The 23,834-nt window shown below is 45.2% G+C and overlaps 1 protein-coding gene across 2 annotated transcripts in view; it reads right to left on the bottom strand.

Moving 5' to 3' along the window:
- The window catches only part of LOC135520979 (exostosin-1a-like), a 137,656-nt gene extending 119,616 nt beyond the window's left edge, over positions 1-18,040 (bottom strand). For both annotated transcript variants that reach the window (XR_010452471.1, XM_064946866.1), the window contains exon 1: positions 16,289-18,040. Coding sequence is in view for 1 of the 2 variants with exons in the window: in XM_064946866.1 (XP_064802938.1) it covers positions 16,289-17,238 (950 nt within the window). In the remaining variant the exon portion in view is untranslated. The remainder of the gene's footprint in view (positions 1-16,288) is intronic.
- Positions 18,041-23,834: the final 5,794 nt, after the last annotated feature.

Genomic DNA, 23,834 nt, shown 5'->3' with positions numbered 1-23,834 from the left:
GATGGTAGACTGTGACTGATGGTAGACTGTGACTGATGGTAGACTGTGACTGATGGTAGACTGTGACTGATGGTAGACTGTGACTGATGACTGATGGTAGACTGTGACTGATGGTAGACTGTGACTGATGGTAGACTGTGACTGATGGTAGACTGTGACTGATGGTTGACTGTGACTGATGGTAGACTGTGACTGATGGTAGACTGTGACTGATGGTAGACTGTGACTGATGGTAGACTGTGACTGATGGTAGACTGTGACTGATGGTAGACTGTGACTGATGGTAGACTGTGACTGATGGTAGACTGTGACTGATGGTAGACTGTGACTGATGGTAGACTGTGACTGATGGTAGACTGTGACTGATGGTAGACTGTGACTGATGGTAGACTGTGACTGATGGTAGACTGTGACTGATGGTAGACTGTGACTGATGGTAGACTGTGACTGATGGTAGACTGTGACTGATGGTAGACTGTGACTGATGGTAGACTGTGACTGATGGTAGACTGTGACTGATGGTAGACTGTGACTGATGGTAGACTGTGACTGATGGTAGACTGGATGGTAGACTGTGACTGATGGTAGACTGTGACTGATGGTAGACTGTGACTGATGGTAGACTGTGACTGATGGTAGACTGTGACTGATGGTAGACTGTGACTGATGGTAGACTGTGACTGATGGTAGACTGTGACTGATGGTAGACTGTGACTGATGGTAGACTGTGACTGATGGTAGACTGTGACTGATGGTAGACTGTGACTGATGGTAGACTGTGACTGATGGTAGACTGTGACTGATGGTAGACTGTGACTGATGGTAGACTGTGACTGATGGTAGACTGTGACTGATGGTAGACTGTGACTGATGGTAGACTGTGACTGATGACTGTGACTGTGACTGATGGTAGACTGTGACTGATGGTAGACTGACTGATGGTACTGATGGTAGACTGTGACTGATGGTAGACTGTGACTGATGGTAGACTGTGACTGATGGTAGACTGTGACTGATGGTAGACTGTGACTGATGGTAGACTGTGACTGATGGTAGACTGTGACTGATGGTAGACTGTGACTGATGGTAGACTGTGACTGATGGTAGACTGTGACTGATGGTAGACTGTGACTGATGGTAGACTGTGACTGATGGTAGACTGTGACTGATGGTAGACTGTGACTGATGGTAGACTGTGACTGATGGTAGACTGTGACTGATGGTAGACTGTGACTGATGGTAGACTGTGACTGATGGTAGACTGTGACTGTGACTGATGGTAGACTGTGACTGATGGTAGACTGTGACTGATGGTAGACTGTGACTGATGGTAGACTGTGACTGTGACTGATGGTAGACTGTGACTGATGGTAGACTGTGACTGTGACTGATGGTAGACTGTGACTGATGGTAGACTGTGACTGATGGTAGACTGTGACTGATGGTAGACTGTGACTGATGGTAGACTGTGACTGATGGTAGACTGTGACTGATGGTAGACTGTGACTGATGGTAGACTGTGACTGATGACTGATGGTAGACTGTGACTGATGGTAGACTGTGACTGATGGTAGACTGTGACTGATGGTAGACTGTGACTGATGGTAGACTGTGACTGATGGTAGACTGTGACTGATGGTAGACTGTGACTGATGGTAGACTGTGACTGATGGTAGACTGTGACTGATGGTAGACTGTGACTGATGGTAGACTGTGACTGGTGACTGACTGATGGTAGACTGTGACTGATGGTGACTGTAGACTGTGACTGTGACTGATGGTAGACTGTGACTGATGGTAGACTGTGACTGATGGTAGACTGTGACTGATGGTAGACTGTGACTGATGGTAGACTGTGACTGATGGTAGACTGTGACTGATGGGTAGACTGTGACTGATGGTAGACTGTGACTGATGGTAGACTGTGACTGATGGTAGACTGTGACTGATGGTAGACTGTGACTGATGGTAGACTGTGACTGATGGTAGACTGTGACTGATGGTAGACTGTGACTGATGGTAGACTGTGACTGATGGTAGACTGTGACTGATGGTAGACTGTGACTGATGGTAGACTGTGACTGACTGATGGTAGACTGTGACTGATGGTAGACTGTGACTGATGGTAGACTGTGACTGATGGTAGACTGTGACTGATGGTAGACTGTGACTGATGGTAGACTGTGACTGATGGTAGACTGTGACTGATGGTAGACTGTGACTGTGACTGATGGTAGACTGTGACTGATGGTAGACTGTGACTGATGATGTAGACTGTGACTGATGGTAGACTGTGACTGATGGTAGACTGTGACTGATGGTAGACTGTGACTGATGGTAGACTGTGACTGATGGTAGATGGTAGACTGTGACTGATGGTAGACTGTGACTGATGGTAGACTGTGACTGATGGTAGACTGTGACTGATGGTAGACTGTGACTGATGGTAGACTGTGACTGATGGTAGACTGTGACTGATGGTAGACTGTGACTGATGGTAGACTGTGACTGATGGTAGACTGTGACTGATGGTAGACTGTGACTGATGGTAGACTGTGACTGATGGTAGACTGTGACTGATGGTAGACTGTGACTGATGGTAGACTGATGGTAGACTGTGACTGATGGTAGACTGTGACTGATGGTAGACTGTGACTGATGATGTAGACTGTGACTGATGGTAGACTGTGACTGATGGTAGACTGTGACTGATGGTAGACTGTGACTGATGGTAGACTGTGACTGATGGTAGACTGTGACTGATGGTAGACTGTGACTGATGGTAGACTGTGACTGTGACTGATGGTAGACTGTGACTGATGGTAGACTGTGACTGTGACTGATGGTAGACTGTGACTGATGGTGATGGTAGACTGTGACTGATGGTAGACTGTGACTGATGGTAGACTGTGACTGATGGTAGACTGTGACTGATGGTAGACTGTGACTGATGGTAGACTGTGACTGATGGTAGACTGTGACTGATGGTAGACTGTGACTGATGGTAGACTGTGACTGATGGTAGACTGTGACTGTGACTGATGGTAGACTGTGACTGATGGTAGACTGTGACTGATGGTAGACTGTGACTGATGGTAGACTGTGACTGATGGTAGACTGTGACTGATGGTAGACTGTGACTGATGGTAGACTGTGACTGATGGTAGACTGACTGATGGTAGACTGTGACTGATGGTAGACTGTGACTGATGGTAGACTGTGACTGACTGATGGTAGACTGTGACTGATGGTAGACTGTGACTGATGGTAGACTGTGACTGATGACTGACTGATGGTAGACTGTGACTGATGGTAGACTGTGACTGATGGTAGACTGTGACTGATGGTAGACTGTGACTGATGGTAGACTGTGACTGATGGTAGACTACTGTGACTGATGGTAGACTGTGACTGATGGTAGACTGTGACTGATGGTAGACTGATGATGGACTAGACTGTGACTGATGGTAGACTGTGACTGATGGTAGACTGTGACTGATGGTATGACTGTGACTGTGACTGATGGTAGACTGTGACTGTGACTGATGATGGTAGACTGTGACTGATGGTAGACTGTGACTGATGGTATGACTGATGGTAGACTGTGACTGATGGTAGACTGTGACTGATGGTAGACTGTGACTGATGGTAGACTGTGACTGATGGTAGACTGTGACTGATGGTAGACTGTGACTGATGGTAGACTGTGACTGATGGTAGACTGTGACTGTGACTGATGGTAGACTGTGACTGATGGTAGACTGTGACTGATGGTAGACTGTGACTGATGGTAGACTGTGACTGATGGTAGACTGTGACTGTGACTGATGGTAGACTGTGACTGATGGTAGACTGTGACTGATGGTAGACTGTGACTGATGGTAGACTGTGACTGATGGTAGACTGTGACTGATGGTAGACTGTGACTGATGGTAGACTGTGACTGATGGTAGACTGTGACTGACTGATGGTAGACTGTGACTGATGGTAGACTGTGACTGATGGTAGACTGTGACTGATGGTAGACTGTGACTGATGGTAGACTGTGACTGATGGTAGACTGTGACTGATGGTAGACTGTGACTGATGGTAGACTGTGACTGATGGTAGACTGTGACTGATGGTAGACTGTGACTGTGACTGATGGTAGACTGTGACTGTGACTGATGGTAGACTGTGACTGATGGTAGACTGTGACTGATGGTAGACTGTGACTGATGGTAGACTGTGACTGATGGTAGACTGTGACTGATGGTAGACTGTGACTGATGGTAGACTGTGACTGATGGTAGACTGTGACTGATGGTAGACTGTGACTGATGGTAGACTGAGACTGTGACTGATGGTAGACTGTGACTGATGGTAGACTGTGACTGATGGTAGACTGTGACTGATGGTAGACTGTGACTGATGGTAGACTGTGACTGATGGTAGACTGTGACTGATGGTAGACTGTGACTGATGGTAGACTGTGACTGTGACTGATGGTAGACTGTGACTGATGGTAGACTGTGACTGATGGTAGACTGTGACTGTGACTGATGGTAGACTGTGACTGATGGTAGACTGTGACTGATGGTAGACTGTGACTGATGGTAGACTGTGACTGTGACTGATGGTAGACTGTGACTGTGACTGATGGTAGACTGTGACTGATGGTAGACTGTGACTGATGGTAGACTGTGACTGATGGTAGACTGTGACTGTGACTGATGGTAGACTGTGACTGATGGTAGACTGTGACTGATGGTAGACTGTGACTGATGGTAGACTGTGACTGATGGTAGACTGTGACTGTGACTGATGGTAGACTGTGACTGATGGTAGACTGTGACTGTGACTGATGGTAGACTGTGACTGATGGTAGACTGTGACTGATGGTAGACTGTGACTGATGGTAGACTGTGACTGTGACTGATGGTAGACTGTGACTGATGGTAGACTGTGACTGATGGTAGACTGTGACTGATGGTAGACTGTGACTGATGGTAGACTGTGACTGATGGTAGACTGTGACTGATGGTAGACTGTGACTGATGGTAGACTGTGACTGATGGTACTGACTGTGACTGATGGTAGACTGTGACTGTGACTGATGGTAGACTGTGACTGATGGTAGACTGTGACTGATGGTAGACTGTGACTGATGGTAGACTGTGACTGATGGTAGACTGTGACTGATGGTAGACTGTGACTGATGGTAGACTGTGACTGATGGTAGACTGTGACTGATGGTAGACTGTGACTGACTGTGACTGATGGTAGACTGTGACTGATGGTAGACTGTGACTGATGGTAGACTGTGACTGATGGTAGACTGTGACTGATGGTAGACTGTGACTGATGGTAGACTGTGACTGATGACTGATGGTACTGATGTGACTGTGACTGATGGTAGACTGTGACTGATGGTAGACTGTGACTGATGGTAGACTGTGACTGATGGTAGACTGTGACTGATGGTAGACTGTGACTGATGGTAGACTGTGACTGATGGTAGACTGTGACTGATGGTAGACTGTGACTGATGGTAGACTGTGACTGATGGTAGACTGTGACTGATGGTAGACTGTGACTGATGGTAGACTGTGACTGATGGTAGACTGTGACTGATGGTAGACTGTGACTGATGGTAGACTGTGACTGATGGTAGACTGTGACTGATGGTAGACTGTGACTGATGGTAGACTGATGGTAGACTGTGACTGATGGTAGACTGTGACTGATGGTAGACTGTGACTGATGGTAGACTGTGACTGATGGTAGACTGTGACTGATGGTAGACTGTGACTGTGACTGATGGTAGACTGTGACTGATGGTAGACTGTGACTGATGGTAGACTGTGACTGATGATGGTAGACTGTGACTGATGGTAGACTGTGACTGATGGTAGACTGTGACTGATGGTAGACTGTGACTGATGGTAGACTGTGACTGATGGTAGACTGTGACTGATGGTAGACTGTGACTGATGGTAGACTGTGACTGATGGTAGACTGTGACTGATGGTAGACTGTGACTGATGGTAGACTGTGACTGATGGTACTGACTGATGGTAGACTGTGACTGATGGTAGACTGTGACTGATGGTAGACTGTGACTGATGGTAGACTGTGACTGATGGTACTGACTGATGGTAGACTGTGACTGATGGTAGACTGTGACTGATGGTAGACTGACTGATGGTAGACTGTGACTGATGGTAGACTGTGACTGATGGTAGACTGTGACTGATGGTAGACTGTGACTGATGGTAGACTGTGACTGATGGTAGACTGTGACTGATGGTAGACTGTGACTGATGGTAGACTGTGACTGATGGTAGACTGTGACTGATGGTAGACTGTGACTGATGGTAGACTGTGACTGATGGTAGACTGTGACTGATAGTAGACTGTGACTGATATTAGCAGCACCATCAGACCAGCAGTGGGAATTCTAGATGTTGACTGGAGATGAGACCCATCTGGTTCAATAAGAAGGGAGGACAAACTTGGATGAAAAGATTCAACATACTTTGCCTCCTGGTTTCAGAGTGGTGGGCCTTCAACTGGCTTTCAATGGTTTCAGAGTGGTGGGCCTTCAACTGGCTTTCAATGGTTTCAGAGTGGTGGGCCTCCAACTGGCTTTCAATGGTTTCATGGAGTGGTGGGCCTTCAACTGGCTTTCAATGGTTTCAGAGTGGTGGGCCTTCAACTGGCAATGGTTTTCAGAGTGGTGGGCCTTCAACTGGCTTTCAATGGTTTCAGAGTGGTGGGCCTTCAACTGGCTTTCAATGGTTTCAGAGTGGTGGGCCTTCAACTGGCTTTCAATGGTTTCAGAGTGGTGGGCCTTCAACTGGCTTTCAATGGTTTCAGAGTGGTGGGCCTTCAACTGGCTTTCAATGGTTTCAGAGTGGTGGACCTTCAACTGGCTTTCAATGGTTTCAGAGTGGTGGGCCTTCAACTGGCTTTCAATGGTTTCAGAGTGGTGGGCCTTCAACTGGCTTTCAATGGTTTCAGAGTGGTGGGCCTTCAACTGGCTTTCAATGGTTTCAGAGTGGTGGGCCTTCAACTGGCTTTCAATGGTTTCAGAGTGGTGGGCCTCAACTGGCTTTCAATGGTTTCAGAGTGGTGGGCCTTCAACTGGCTTTCAATGGTTTCAGAGTGGTGGGCCTTCAACTGGCTTTCAACTGGCTTTCAATGGTTTCAGAGTGGTGGACCTTCAACTGGCTTTCAATGGTTTCAGAGTGGTGGGCCTCCAACTGGCTTTCAATGGTTTCAGAGTGGTGGGCCTTCAACTGGCTTTCAATGGTTTCAGAGTGGTGGGCCTCCAACTGGCTTTCAATGGTTTCAGAGTGGTGGGCCTTCAACTGGCTTTCAATGGTTTCAGAGTGTTGGGCCTTCAACTGGCTTTCAATGGTTTCAGAGTGGTGGGCCTCCAACTGGCTTTCAATGGTTTCAGAGTGGTGGGCCTTCAACTGGCTTTCAATGGTTTCAGAGTGGTGGACCTTCAACTGGCTTTCAATGGTTTCAGAGTGGTGGGCCTCCAACTGGCTTTCAATGGTTTTAGAGTGGTGGGCCTTCAACTGGCTTTCAATGGTTTCAGAGTGGTGGGCCTTCAACTGGCTTTCAATGGTTTCAGAGTGTTGGGCCTTCAACTGGCTTTCAATGGTTTCAGAGTGGTGGGCCTTCAACTGGCTTTCAATGGTTTCAGAGTGGTGGGCCTCCAACTGGCTTTCAATGGTTTCAGAGTGGTGGGCCTTCAACTGGCTTTCAACACTACATTGTTCTTGTAAATACGACCTGAAACACACAGGGAGAGTCTCACCTCTATAAAACCCACAGGGAGAGTCTCACCGGTATAAAACAGGGAGAGTCTCACCTCTATAAAACACACAGGGAGAGTCTCACCTCTATAAAACACACACGGAGAGTCTCACCTCTATAAAACACACAGGGAGAGTCTCACCTCTATAAAACACACAGGGAGAGTCTCACCTCTATAAAACACGCAGGGAGAGTCTCACCTCTATAAAACACGCAGGGAGAGTCTCACCTCTATAAAACACGCAGGGAGAGTCTCACCTCTATAAAACACGCAGGGAGAGTCTCACCTCTATAAAACACGCAGGGAGAGTCTCAACTCTATAAAACACGCAGGGAGAGTCTCAACTCTATAAAACACGCAGGGAGAGTCTCACCTCTATAAAACACGCAGGGAGAGTCACACCTCTATAAAACACACAGGGAGAGTCTCACCTCTATAAAAAACGCAGGGAGAGTGTCAACTCTATAAAACACGCAGGGAGAGTCTCACCTCTATAAAACACGCAGGGAGAGTCACACCTCTATAAATTCAATTCAATTCAATTCAAGGGGCTTTATTGGCATGGGAAACATGTGTTAACATTGCCAAAGCAAGTAAGGTATATAATATATAAAGTGAAATAAACAATAAAAAATAACAGTAGACATCACACATACAGAAGTTTCAAAACAATAAAGACATTACAAATGTCATATTATATATATATATATACAGTGTTTTTACAATGTGCAAATGGTAAAGGACACAAGATAAAATAAATAAGCATAGATATGTGTTGTATTTACAATGGTGCGTGTTCTTCACTGGTTGCCCTTTTCTCGTGGCAACAGGTCACAAATCTTGCTGCTCTGATGGCACACTGTGGAATTTCACCCAGTAGATATGGGAGTTTTTCAAAATTGGATTTGTTTTCGAATTCTTTGTGGATCTGTGTAATCTGAGGGAAATATGTCTCTCTAATATGGTCATACATTGGGCAGGAGGTTAGGAAGTGCAGCTCAGTTTCCACCTCATTTTGTGGGCAGTGAGCACATAGCCTGTCTTCTCTTGAGAGCCATGTCTGCCTACGTCGGCCTTTCTCAATAGCAAGGCTATGCTCGCTGAGTCTGTACATAGTCAAAGCTTTCCTTAATTTTGGGTCAGTCACAGTGGTCAGGTATTCTGCCGCTGTGTACTCTCTGTGTAGGGCCAAATAGCATTCTAGTTTGCTCTGTTTTTTTGTTAATTCTTTCCAGTGTGTCAAGTAATTATCTTTTTGTTTTCTCATGATTTGGTTGGGTCTAATTGTGCTGCTGTCATGGGGCTCTGTAGGGTGTGTTTGTGAACAGAGCCCCAGGACCAGCTTGCTTAGGGGACTCTTCTCCAGGTTCATCTCTCTGTAGGTGATGGCTTTGTTGTGGAAGGTTTGGGAATCGCTTCCTTTTAGGTGGTTATAGAATTTAACTGCTCTTTTCTGGATTTTGATAATTAGTGGGTATCGGCCTAATTCTGCTCTGCATGCATTATTTGGTGTTCTACGTTGTACACTGAGGATATTTTTGCAGAATTCTGCGTGCAGAGTCTCAATTTGGTGTTTGTCCCATTTTGTGAAGTCTTGGTTGGTGAGCGGACCCCAGACCTCACAACCATAAAGGGCAATGGGCTCTATGACTGATTCAAGTATTTTTAGCCAAATCCTAATTGGTATGTTGAAATTTATGTTCCTTTTGATGGCATAGAATGCCCTTCTTGCCTTGTCTCTCAGATCGTTCACAGCTTTGTGGAAGTTACCTGTGGCGCTGATGTTTAGGCCAAGGTATGTATAGTTTTTTGTGTGCTCTAGGGCAACAGTGTCTAGATGGAATTTGTATTTGTGGTCCTGGTGACTGGACCTTTTTTGGAACACCATTATTTTGGTCTTACTGAGATTTACTGTCAGGGCCCAGGTCTGACAGAATCTGTGCATAAGATCTAGGTGCTGCTGTAGGCCCTCCTTGGTTGGTGACAGAAGCACCAGATCATCAGCAAACAGCAGACATTTGACTTCAGATTCTAGTAGGGTGAGGCCGGGTGCTGCAGACTTTTCTAGTGCCCGCGCCAGTTCGTTGATATATATGTTGAAGAGGGTGGGGCTTAAGCTGCATCCCTGTCTAACCCCACGACCCTGTGTGAAGAAATGTGTGTGTTTTTTGCCAATTTTAACCGCACACTTGTTGTTTGTGTACATGGATTTTATGATGTCGTATGTTTTACCCCCAACACCACTTTCCAACAGTTTGTATAGCAGACCCTCATGCCAAATTGAGTCGAAGGCTTTTTTGAAATCAACAAAGCATGAGAAGACTTTGCCTTTGTTTTGGTTTGTTTGGTTGTCAATTAGGGTGTGCAGGGTGAATACATGGTCTGTTGTACGGTAATTTGGTAAAAAGCCAATTTGACATTTGCTCAGTACATTGTTTTCATTGAGGAAGTGTACGAGTCTGCTGTTAATGATAATGCAGAGGATTTTCCCAAGGTTACTGTTGACGCATATTCCACGGTAGTTATTGGGGTCAAATTTGTCTCCATTTTTGTGGATTGGGGTGATCAGTCCTTGGTTCCAAATATTGGGGAAGATGCCAGAGCTAAGGATGATGTTAAAGAGTTTTAGTATAGCCAATTGGAATTTGTTGTCTGTATATTTGATCATTTCATTGAGGATACCATCAACACCACAGGCCTTTTTGGGTTGGAGGGTTTTTATTTTGTCCTGTAACTCATTCAATGTTATTGGAGAATCCAGTGGGTTCTGGTAGTCTTTAATAGTTGATTCTAAGATCTGTATTTGATCATGTATATGTTTTTGCTCTTTATTCTTTGTTATAGAGCCAAAAAGATTGGAGAAGTGGTTTACCCATACATCTCCATTTTGGATAGATAATTCTTCGTGTTGTTGTTTGTTTAGTGTTTTCCAATTTTCCCAGAAGTGGTTAGAGTCTATGGATTCTTCAATTACATTGAGCTGATTTCTGACATGCTGTTCCTTCTTTTTCCGTAGTGTATTTCTGTATTGTTTTAGTGATTCACCATAGTGAAGGCGTAGACTCATAAAACACACAGGGAGAGTCTCACCTCTATAAAACACACAGGGAGAGTCTCACCTCTATAAAACACGCAGGGAGAGTCACACCTCTATAAACACACTGGGCAGTACCACTGTTATAAACACACTGTTATAAACACACTGGGCAGTACCACTGCTATAAACACACTGGGCAGTACCACTGCTATAAACACACTGGGCAGTACCACTGCTATAAACACACTGGGCAGTATCACTGCTATAAACACACTGGGCAGTACCACTGCTATAAACACACTGTTATAAACACACTGGGCAGTACCACTGTTATAAACACACTGGGCAGTATCACTGCTATAAACACACTGGGCAGTATCACTGCTATAAACACACTGGGCAGTATCACTGCTATAAACACGCTGGGCAGTACCACTGTTATAAACACACTGGGCAGTATCACTGTTATAAACACACTGCTATAAACACACTGGGCAGTATCACTGTTATAAACACGCTGGGCAGTATCACTGCTATAAACACACTGGGCAGTATCACTGTTATAAACACACTGTTATAAACACACTGGGCAGTACCACTGTTATAAACACACTGGGCAGTATCACTGTTATAAACACACTGTTATAAACACACTGGGCAGTATCACTGCTATAAACACGCTGGGCAGTATCACTGCTATAAACACACTGGGCAGTATCACTGCTATAAACACACTGGGCAGTATCACTGCTATAAACACGCTGGGCAGTACCACTGTTATAAACACACTGGGCAGTATCACTGCTATAAACACACTGGGCAGTATCACTGTTATAAACACACTGGGCAGTATCACTGTTATAAACACACTGGGCAGTACCACTGTTATAAACACACTGGGCAGTATCACTGTTATAAACACACTGGGCAGTATAACTGTTATAAACACACTGGGCAGTACCACTGCTATAAACCCACTGGGCAGTACCACTGCTATAAACCCACTGGGCAGGATCACTGTTATAAACACACTGGGCAGTACCACTGCTATAAACACACTGGGCAGTATCACTGCTATAAACACACTGGGCAGTATCACTGCTATAAACACACTGGGCAGGATCACTGTTATAAACACACTGGGCAGTACCACTGCTATAAACCCACTGGGCAGTACCACTGCTATAAACCCACTGGGCAGTATCACTGTTATAAACACACTGGGCAGTACCACTGCTATAAACACACTGGGCAGTACCACTGCTATAAACACACTGGGCAGTACCACTGCTATAAACACACTGTTATAAACACACTGGGCAGTACCACTGCTATAAACACACTGGGCAGTATCACTGTTATAAACACACTGGGCAGTACCACTGTTATAAACACACTGGGCAGTATCACTGTTATAAACACACTGGGCAGTACCACTGTTATAAACACACTGTTATAAACACACTGGGCAGTACCACTGTTATAAACACACTGGGCAGTAGCACTGTTATAAACACACTGGGCAGTACCACTGTTATAAACACACTGGGCAGTACCACTGTTATAAACACACTGGGCAGTATCACTGTTATAAACACACTGGGCAGTACCACTGTTATAAACACACTGTTATAAACACACTGGGCAGTATCACTGTTATAAACACACTGTTATAAACACACTGGGCAGTACCACTGTTATAAACACACTGTTATAAACACACTGGGCAGTACCACTGCTATAAACACACTGGGCAGTACCACTGCTATAAACACACTGGGCAGTACCACTGCTATAAACACACTGGGCAGTACCACTGCTATAAACACACTGGGCAGTATCACTGTTATAAACACACTGGGCAGTACCACTGTTATAAACACACTGGGCAGTATCACTGTTATAAACACACTGTTATAAACACACTGGGCAGTACCACTGTTATAAACACACTGGGCAGTACCACTGTTATAAACACACTGTTATAAACACACTGGGCAGTACCACTGTTATAAACACACTGGGCAGTACCACTGTTATAAACACACTGGGCAGTATCACTGTTATAAACACATTGAGCAGTATCACTGTCATAAACACACTGAGCAGTATCACTGCTATAAACACACTGGGCAGTATCACTGCTATAAACATACTGGGCAGTACCACTGTTATAAACACACTGGGCAGTATCACTGTTAAAAACACATTGGGCAGTATCACTGCTATAAACCCACTGGGCAGTACCACTGTTATAAACCCACTGGGCAGTATCACTGTTATAAACACACTGGGCAGTACCACTGCTATAAACACGCTGGGCAGTATCACTGTTATAAACACACTGTTATAAACACGCTGGGCAGTATCACTGCTATAAACACACTGGGCAGTATCACTGCTATAAACACACTGGGCAGTATCACTGCTATAAACACACTGGGCAGTATCACTGCTATAAACACGCTGGGCAGTACCACTGTTATAAACACACTGGGCAGTATCACTGTTATAAACACACTGCTATAAACACACTGGGCAGTATCACTGTTATAAACACACTGGGCAGTATCACTGCTATAAACACGCTGGGCAGTATCACTGCTATAAACACGCTGGGCAGTATCACTGTTATAAACACACTGGGCAGTATCACTGCTATAAACACACTGGGCAGTATCACTGCTATAAACACGCTGGGCAGTACCACTAACTCTGGATAAGAGCGTCTGCTAAATGACTTAAATGTAAATGTATGTAAACACACTGGGCAGTACCACTGTTATAAACACACTGGGCAGTATCACTGTTATAAACACACTGTTATAAACACGCTGGGCAGTATCACTGCTATAAACACGCTGGGCAGTACCACTGCTATAAACACACTGGGCAGTATCACTGCTATAAACACGCTGGGCAGTACCACTGTTATAAACACACTGGGCAGTATCACTGCTATAAACACACTGGGCAGTATCACTGTTATAAACACACTGGGCAGTATCACTGTTATAAACACACTGGGCATTATCACTGTTATAAACACACTGGGCAGTACCACTGTTATAAACACACTGGGCAGTATCACTGCTATAAACACACTGGGCAGTACCACTGTTATAAACACACTGGGCAGTATAACTGTTATAAACACACTGGGCAGTACCACTGCTATAAACCCACTGGGCAGTACCACTGCTATAAACCCACTGGGCAGTACCACTGCTATAAACCCACTGGGCAGTATCACTGTTATAAACACACTGGGCAGTACCACTGCTATAAACACACTGGGCAGTATCACTGCTATAAACACACTGGGCAGTATCACTGTTATAAACACACTGGGCAGTACCACTGCTATAAACACACTGGGCAGTACCACTGTTATAAACACACTGTTATAAACACACTGGGCAGTACCACTGCTATAAACACACTGGGCAGTACCACTGCTATAAACACACTGGGCAGTACCACTGCTATAAACACACTGGGCAGTATCACTGCTATAAACACACTGGGCAGTATCACTGTTATAAACACACTGGGCAGTACCACTGCTATAAACACACTGGGCAGTACCACTGTTATAAACACACTGTTATAAACACACTGGGCAGTACCACTGCTATAAACACACTGGGCAGTACCACTGCTATAAACACACTGGGCAGTACCACTGCTATAAACACACTGGGCAGTACCACTGCTATAAACACACTGGGCAGTATCACTGTTATAAACACACTGGGCAGTACCACTGTTATAAACACACTGGGCAGTATCACTGTTATAAACACACTGGGCAGTAACACTGTTATAAACACACTGTTATAAACACACTGGGCAGTATCACTGTTATAAACACACTGTTATAAACACACTGGGCAGTACCACTGTTATAAACACACTGTTATAAACACACTGGGCAGTACCACTGTTATAAACACACTGTTATAAACACACTGGGCAGTACCACTGTTATAAACACACTGGGCAGTACCACTGTTATAAACACACTGGGCAGTACCACTGTTATAAACACACTGGGCAGTATCACTGTTATAAACACACTGGGCAGTATCACTGTTATAAACACACTGGGCAGTACCACTGTTATAAACACACTGTTATAAACACACTGGGCAGTATCACTGTTATAAACACACTGTTATAAACACACTGGGCAGTACCACTGTTATAAACACACTGTTATAAACACACTGGGCAGTACCACTGTTATAAACACACTGTTATAAACACACTGGGCAGTACCACTGCTATAAACACACTGGGCAGTACCACTGCTATAAACACACTGGGCAGTACCACTGCTATAAACACACTGGGCAGTACCACTGCTATAAACACACTGGGCAGTATCACTGTTATAAACACACTGGGCAGTACCACTGTTATAAACACACTGGGCAGTATCACTGTTATAAACACACTGTTATAAACACACTGGGCAGTACCACTGTTATAAACACACTGGGCAGTACCACTGTTATAAACACACTGGGCAGTACCACTGTTATAAACACACTGTTATAAACACACTGGGCAGTACCACTGCTATAAACACACTGGGCAGTACCACTGTTATAAACACACTGGGCAGTACCACTGCTATAAACACACTGGGCAGTATCACTGTTATAAACACACTGGGCAGTATCACTGTTATAAACACACTGGGCAGTACCACTGCTATAAACACACTGGGCAGTACCACTGCTATAAACACACTGGGCAGTACCACTGCTATAAACACACTGGGCAGTACCACTGTTATAAACACACTGGGCAGTATCACTGTTATAAACACACTGGGCAGTACCACTGTTATAAACACACTGGGCAGTATCACTGTTATAAACACACTGGGCAGTACCACTGTTATAAACACACTGTTATAAACACACTGGGCAGTATCACTGCTATAAACACACTGTTATAAACACACTGTGCAGTATCACTGCTATAAACACACTGTTATAAACACACTGGGCAGTATCACTGCTATAAACACACTGGGCAGTATCACTGCTATAAACACACTGGGCAGTATCACTGCTATAAACAGCTAGGTATCACTGTTATAAACACACTGGGCAGTATCACTGCTATAAACACACTGGGCAGTATCACTGCTATAAACACACTGGGCAGTACCACTGCTATAAACACACTGGGCAGTATCACTGTTATTCCATTCTATTAATGAGGTCTGTTTCAATATCGACTGAGTTAATGAATTCCCTTGGGTCCGAACAAACTCAGACAACACTGATAAAAATTGATGTGTCCCACGCCAGCCATACATCAAGGCTGGTGAGTGATGTCACACTGCCACCCTCACATTTACCTGAAAAATCTAAAACGACAACAGACCTCTCTATACAGGACCATGACAATAGTAATGTACTTACTTGTCATATTCGGCGTTGTCGAGGTCACAGCGGGGATCCTTGTGCTTCTGCCAGTCTTTCCCGTGTTTACATGTGGTGAGCAGCACCACGTCCTCAGAGTTATGGACGTGATATAATGCATTCCTCGTGTCTGATCCGATTCCAGTGAGGTATCGTTTCCCTTTGAACACAAGCATGTATTTCCTGTACGGCGGGATAGAGTTGTATTTTAAATAGCCCCTCTCCCCTCCGGCGCTGGGGTGGTCTTTCCCAAAAAGAGGGATGGAGACATCGAAATAGGGTCTGAAGTTCTCTGTGCCGCTGCTTGCCTTGGCTAGCATGGCCTGTCCAAAGTCGAAGCCCAGATCTTCCGTGTAGTCGGGCCAAGTTCCCGAATAGAGGTTGAAGATGAGGTGATTCTTTCCGTTATTCCACAGATGCAAGTTCTGGACTTTAGTTCTAAGGTTGTGAACATACTGCGGAGACAGAATGTCCCTGTCTAGAGTGTCCAAACTCAGGACAAGCAGACAAGCCTGTCCCGGGTCAGACGTATAGAACCTGGAAGCTTCAATGGAAGATAAAATATTCTGATAACTCTCGGACATCTTCTCTCCTTTCTGTTGCGGGTAAACGTAAACTTTAAATCCGTTGGTTTTGCACAAGGAAAAATCAAAGCAGGAGTCCATCCGGCAACGTTTCCCGTTATAAACTCCCGAAATGACATCCCTCTTCTGTCGTGGCGATATGTGAACGTTGTACTCCTCGGTCTCCATTTGGTCCCAGGGGCTGAACGGCTGCAGGGACCCCGAGAAGTGGGGCCACCGGGGACTCCCGTGGTGTCCATCGAGGCTGCGGTCATCACGCCGGTTGTTGCTTCTGGATAGCGGGGTTTGCATCCCTCCAAAGTACAACAACAGAATGAGACACGCACCGGCGGAGAACAGAATTAAGTACCGTTTTTTGGCCTGCATGTGTCCTTCGATCAGTGTCGAGATGTCTAGTAAATCCAACGAGCCCCGATGAAGTTTCACTCCTCTCGCCACTACTTCCAATTGAACGGCTGCGCCATCTTCCTCCAGCCAGGAAGGGTTTAGCGCTCAACACGTCCACCACCTTCTGATTCCTTTCCCCAAGCCGACGATTGATCCAGCGCATGTGGGCGATTTATAATGATCATTTACTTCTCCCCTTGTCAATAGTTATGACTCACAGTGGCTATCTTCCAGCACTTAAGAGTAGACTACCTTCCTGGTAAGTTAGGGATTGAAGATGCACCCGGACCTAACATTTTTCTTTGTTTCATCTGCCTGTATGTAAAAGCAGATATTTTCACGTACACTTTCTTGGTTTGCAGCCTAACGCTCCAGCAGCACACAATCACAATTTTCTAGCCAGCTCCACAGGGCGACAAGAATGTAGCCAACTTGGCTAGCTTGCTCTAACATCCAGAGATTCAGGACTCACATTATAACGGTCCGTGTTGGACTACTCCATGGTCCAAACGAACGATATAACATAATGTACCAAGCCTGCTATCTCGCCATATGAATTTCTGCAATTCAATAAATAAGTTGAAAGCAATTCGACTTAGCAGCATTCACAACACTCTCTCTCTCTGATTTACTCTCCTAGTCCATGGAAAGACAACTCAGTCTCTTGAAGCGTCGGGAAATTATTGTTATACATTTTTTTTTTAATTTTAAAGAAACATATCCGTAACATATCACAAAAATGTTTGGTGAGTTGTTCTGGATCTCACACAGAGGCGTTCCAACCTTACGGCGTCTAATGACGCTATGACGTTCTTCCATAACGCACTGGGCTTTTTCCATTGGTTCGCGTCATATCCCGAAACAGGCGGGGCTTCCGCATCCCATTCACAACTGGAGACCGGCCAAGAGTAACCGAACGCTCGAGGTGAGAGATGCGTGGCAGGGTTTCTCTATTGCGTTGCTTTTATTTTAAATATATCTCATTTAACAGCACATTTTGGTTCGACCTCTCCTGTTAAATAATAAACTGATATTTATTTATCTTGCTCCTTTGCACCCCAGTATCTCTACTTGCACATTCATCTTCTGCACATCTACCATTCCAATGTTTAATTGCTATATTGTATTGCATTGTATTGTATTGTACTTCGCCACCATGGCCTATTTATTGCCTTACCTCTCTTATCTTACCTCATTTGCACATGCTCTTTATAAACTTTTTACTTTATTTTTTTCTACTGTATTATTGACTGTATGTTTTGTTTATTCCATGTGTAACTCTGTTGTTGTTTGTGTCGAATTGCTTTGCTTTATCCTGGCCAGGTCGCAGTTGCAAATGAGAACTTGTTCTCAACTTGCCTACCTGGTTAAATAAAGGTGAAATAAAAACAAACACACATTTTCATTCATCCTCTTGACGATAGTCTATAGGACTATATGCTCATGTATTCTTTATGCAAATGCAGATTACAGACAAAACTGGTTCCTTTTGATTTTCAGCTCATACTGGGGCTCAAACCCAGGAGCTCTGCCTCACAAACACCGTGACAGACCACCCTTCTGAAGCGTCTTATCCACTCGTCACCGAAAAGCTAGCTTAGTTACCGTAAGGCTAGCTTAGTTAGCGTTGCGCGCTAAATAGCGTTTCAATCGGTGACGTCACTTGCTCTGAGACCTTGAAGTAGTGGTTCCCCTTGCTCTGCCGCGGCTTTTGTGGAGCGATGGGTGACTGTTGTTGATGTGTGCTGAGGGTCCCTGGTTCACACCCGGGTATGGGCGAGGGGACGTCTGAAGTTATACTGTTACATCAGCACAACCTCTGCCCCCCCCCCTCCTAATCTCACTATTCTGATTGGGCTTTGAGGACCTCTGCAATGAAGACAGGATGAGCCATGTCACAGCAGAGCACCAGACACTACGGCTGAATTGGTCGGCAGCGTTCTGCAAAGGTGCAGGTTACCACTAGCTCCCAGCAGCACACTGTGAATAAATAAATTTACATTACATTACATTTAAGTCATTTAGCAGACGCTCTTATCCAGAGCGACTTACAAATTGGTGAATTCACCTTCTGACATCCAGTGGAACAGCCACTTTACAATAGTGCATCTAAATCTTTCGGGCTTGTAGTCTTGAGGCATGTCCTCCTGGCCTGAACTGTTTCATGCTGTCATATGCGTCCATCCGCAGGACGACATTACCAGCACTCGTGCTGTTTCCAGGAGATGGCTGACTACTTCATATATCAGCTTTAGTTATGTTGCTTATAAATCTTTTGGGCTTGTAGTCTCGAGGCAAGTCCTCCTGGCCTGAACTGTTTTCACAGCTGCCGTGGTCTGAAAGAGGTCGGAAAGACTAGAAGTGATTCTGCAGAGCGGCGAGACAGGAGGTGTGTGCGTCCCAAATGGCACCCTATTCCCTATATAGTGCACTACTTACTACTGCAGGATGTAGAGGAGAACAACAGTGTTAGTCCCAAATGGCACCCTAGTCCCTATATAGTGCACTACTTTTGACTAGAGCCCGTAAGGTTTTAGACCAGGGCTCTGGTCTGAAGTAGTGCACTATATAGGGAATAGGGCTCTGGTCTAAAGTAGTGCACTATATAGGGAATAGGGCCCTGGTCTAAAGTAGTGCACTATATAGGGAATAGGGCTCTGGTCTGAAGTAGTGCACTATATAGGGAATAGGGCTCTGGTCGGAAGTAGTGCACTATATAGGGAATAGGGCTCTGGTCCAAAGTAGTGTACTATATAGGGAATAGGGCTCTGGTCTGAAGTAGTGCACTATATAGGGAATAGGGGTCTGGTCCAAAGTAGTGTACTATATAGGGAATAGGGCCCTGGTCCAAAGTAGTGTACTATATAGAGAATAAGGTGCCAGTTGGGACACAGTCAGGGAGTGAGCGAAAGAGGAATTTGACCTGCGTTCCTCGGGAGCTGTGGAGCAGGGTCTGTGTCCGGTGGACAGCGGGTGCTGATCCTATGGTCCACTGATCAAAGACAAGTCCTCCTCCTCCTCTCCTCCTTCCTCTCCTCCCTATTCCTCTTCCTCTCCTCCTTCCTGTCCTCCTCAACTCCCTATTCCTCCTCCCCTCCCCTCCTCTCATCCTTCCTCTCCTCCCTATTCCTCTTCCCCTCCCCATTCCTCCTCGGCCCAACCTTCCTTCCATTCCTCTCTCTTTCATTAGATTAGGTGAAGTAGTAGAAGAGGATGATAGCAGTTGTGTCATGATGTGATGATTGTGAGACGCTGTAGCCTTACAAATTCAACAGTCACAAGACCGGGGACTTCAAACAGGCCTATGGAACGTCAAAGGGAACCGTAGCCTTACAAATTCAACAGTCACAAGACCGGGACTTCAAACAGGCCTATGGAACGTCAAAGGGAACCGTAGCCTTACAAATTCAACAGTCACAAGACCGGGACTTCAAACAGGCCTATGGAACGTCAAAGGGAACCGTAGACTACTGTTCAGATGGGTTAAATGGAAACTGACATCGGGACGCTGACTGTAGAATGTAGAATGTGGAATTCTCCGTTGGATTCCAGAACAGAACAGTAGAGTAGTAGAATAACCTCTCACAGAGCCTTTATATTAACACCTGCGGAATTAAACATTTATTGCAGTAAAATTGATCCATCAAATGTAGGCTACATTTTGACTTGGGAACATTGAGTGGAGAAATATGATTTCTTTCTTTCAGCATCTTGAGATAATGTGAATGTGTAGGTGAGATAGCCTACTTCTGTACTGGAAAGTTCAAGAGAAAGGGGCATAGCTAGTCAGTAGTACAACTGAATACATTCAACTGAAATGTGTCTTCCTCATTTAACCCAACCCCTCTGAATCAGAGAGATGCTGTAATGGGGTGCGTGCTGGTGGCAGGGAAGTCAGGCGCAGGAGGGGGGTCAGATGCAGGAGGGGGGTCAGATGAAGGAGGGGGGTCAGATGAAGGAGGGAGGTCAGATGAAGGAGGGGGGTCAGGCGCAGGAGGGGAATCAGGTGCAGGAGGGAGGTCAGATGAAGGAGGGAGGTCAGATGAAGGAGGGAGGTCAGATGAAGGAGGGAGGTCAGGCGCAGGAGGGGGGTCAGATGAAGGAGGGAGGTCAGATGAAGGAGGGGGGTCAGATGAAGGAGGGGGGTCAGGCGCAGGAGGGGAATCAGGTGCAGGAGGGAGGTCAGATGAAGGAGGGAGGTCAGATGAAGGAGGGAGGTCAGATGAAGGAGGGAGGTCAGGCGCAGGAGGGGGGTCAGATGAAGGAGGGAGGTCAGATGAAGGAGGGGGGTCAGGCGCAGGAGGGGGGTCAGGCGCAGGAGGGGGGTCAGGCGCAGGAGGGGGGTCAGGCCCTGGAGGGAGGTCAGGCGTCATTAAAGCTGATAGTATTTCAACCACAGTTAGGGACCGTCTGTAAAGTTGCCATCTTTATTCAGCGTCATTAAAGCTGATAGTATTTCAACCACAGTTAGGGACCGTCTGTAATGTTGCCATCTTTATTCAGCGTCATAAAAGCTGATAGTATTTCAACTACATAATATATACATCCAAGCAGAACTGAAACCTGATCAGAAACATGTTGGCTGGTTGTTTTCACAGCTTTCTATTTCATTAGCACTGGTCAAACTGATTTAAAATTTTTCACTTCATTTTTTAGGTAATGCATTTTCTCCCCGGTCCCTGAACGTCTTTACCCGATGTCAGCTGGACTGAAGCCTTCATTCAATAACTTATTACATTATTCCGGTGAGCAATTGTTTCTTTAGTCTTCTAGGGCAACGTATAATGACAGAAGAGAAGCTACATGTATCAAACTTTTGACAAGTTGACTAACTAATAGCCTTTTTAAGAAAAGATAAGCAGAAACCTCTAAACCTGGCTAAATAAAAACAGCTACAGCGTATTTTCTATATTAGCGGGTTAGGGGTCGGGTGTGGACCTTAGATTTTCACTTAATCACATATAGTCGGGCGGTTGCGGATGGGTTATTAGCAATTGCTGGGTGCGGGTGAACAGCTGACCCACAGCACCAGTTCAGCTAATTCTGTTGGCACACAGGGGAGTTAGTACTGGACTGAAAAGCTATTCAATGAACATTTTCCAATGACCATGTTTTTTCACATCCAAGTCGGGACGAGGCTTAATCTGTCTCCAGGAAACCAGCCCCTTAACGACTAAACGTTCTCAGAGATGGTGTTTACAGAATGAGCAGTGGAATAGAATACAATCCAATACAATGGATTGGTTTCTAGGAAAACACATGGCACAGTAAACATTTAGATGGCCAATGATTTTCTGTCTGGTTGCCCGTTATCTCTATATTTGGATCGGCAGGGATGCTTAGCCATAGCTAGTCTCCCCACTGTTTAATGCCAACCTGGTCTCAGAGCAGTTCCTTTTATTCTGTACATAAATCCGAGATAATCCATTTAGTATGATATGTTACATTACGTTTCGGATGGTATGTATCCATTTGTAGATGTTCATCATCCATTTCGTATGATATGTTACGAATTATGATTGGATTATTTTATGATTTTGCACAAAATGTACAATATGTTACGGTTTTCAATTTAATGTTAGCTAGGTGGCTAACATTAGCTAGGCTAGGGTGTAAGGTTAAGGTTGGGAGTTATGTTAAAGGGTTATGGTTAGGGGAAGGGTTAGGGTAAGGGTTAGCTAATAGGGTTATGGTTAGGGGAAGGGTTAGCTAATAGGGTTATGGTTATGGTTTGGGGAAGGGTTAGGGTATGGGTTAGCTAATAGGGTTATGGTTATGGTTAGGGGAAGGGTTAGCTAATAGGGTTATGGTAAAGTGAAGGGTTAGCTAATAGGGTTATGGTTATGGTTTGGGGAAGGGTTAGCTAATAGGGTTATGGTTAGGGGAAGGGTTAGCTAAAAGGGTTATGGTTAGGGGAAGGGTTAGCTAATAGGGTTATGGTTAGGGGAAGGATTAGCTAATAGGGTTATGGTTAGGGGAAGGGTTAGCTAATAGGGTTATGGTTAGGGGAAGGGTTAGCTAAAAGGGTTATGGTTAGGGGAAGGGTTAGCTAATAGGGTTATGGTTAGGGGAAGGGTTAGCTAAAAGGGCTATGTTAGGGGAAGGGTTAGCTAATAGGGTTATGGTTAGGGGAAGGGTTAGCTAATATGGTTATGGTTAGGGGAAGGGTTAGCTAATAGGGTTATGGTTAGGGTAAGGGTTAGCTAACAGGGTTATGGTTAGGGGAAGGGTTAGCTAATAGGGTTATGGTTAGGGGAAGGGTTAGCTAATAGGGTTATGGTTAGGGGAAGGGTAAGGGTTAGCTAATAGGGTTATGGTTATGGTGAGGGGAAGTGTTAGCTAATAGGGTTATGGTTATGGTTAGGGGAAGGGTTAGCTAACAGGGTTATGGTTAGGGTAAGGGTTAGCTAATAGGGTTATGGTTAGGGAAAGGGTTAGCTAAAAGGGTTATGGTTAGGGGAAGGGTTAGCTAACAGGGTTATGGTTATGGTTATGGGAAGGGTTAGCTAACAGGGTTAGGGTTAGGGAAAGGGTTAGCTAATAGGGTTATGGTTATGGTTAGGGGAAGGGTTCGC

The sequence above is a fragment of the Oncorhynchus masou genome, chromosome 29 (genome assembly GCF_036934945.1).
Source record: "Oncorhynchus masou masou isolate Uvic2021 chromosome 29, UVic_Omas_1.1, whole genome shotgun sequence".
In the NCBI taxonomy this organism is placed as follows: Eukaryota; Metazoa; Chordata; class Actinopteri; order Salmoniformes; family Salmonidae; genus Oncorhynchus; species Oncorhynchus masou.
The sequence above is the reverse complement of the archived record's forward strand: the minus strand, read 5'-3'. Positions and strand labels throughout refer to the sequence as shown.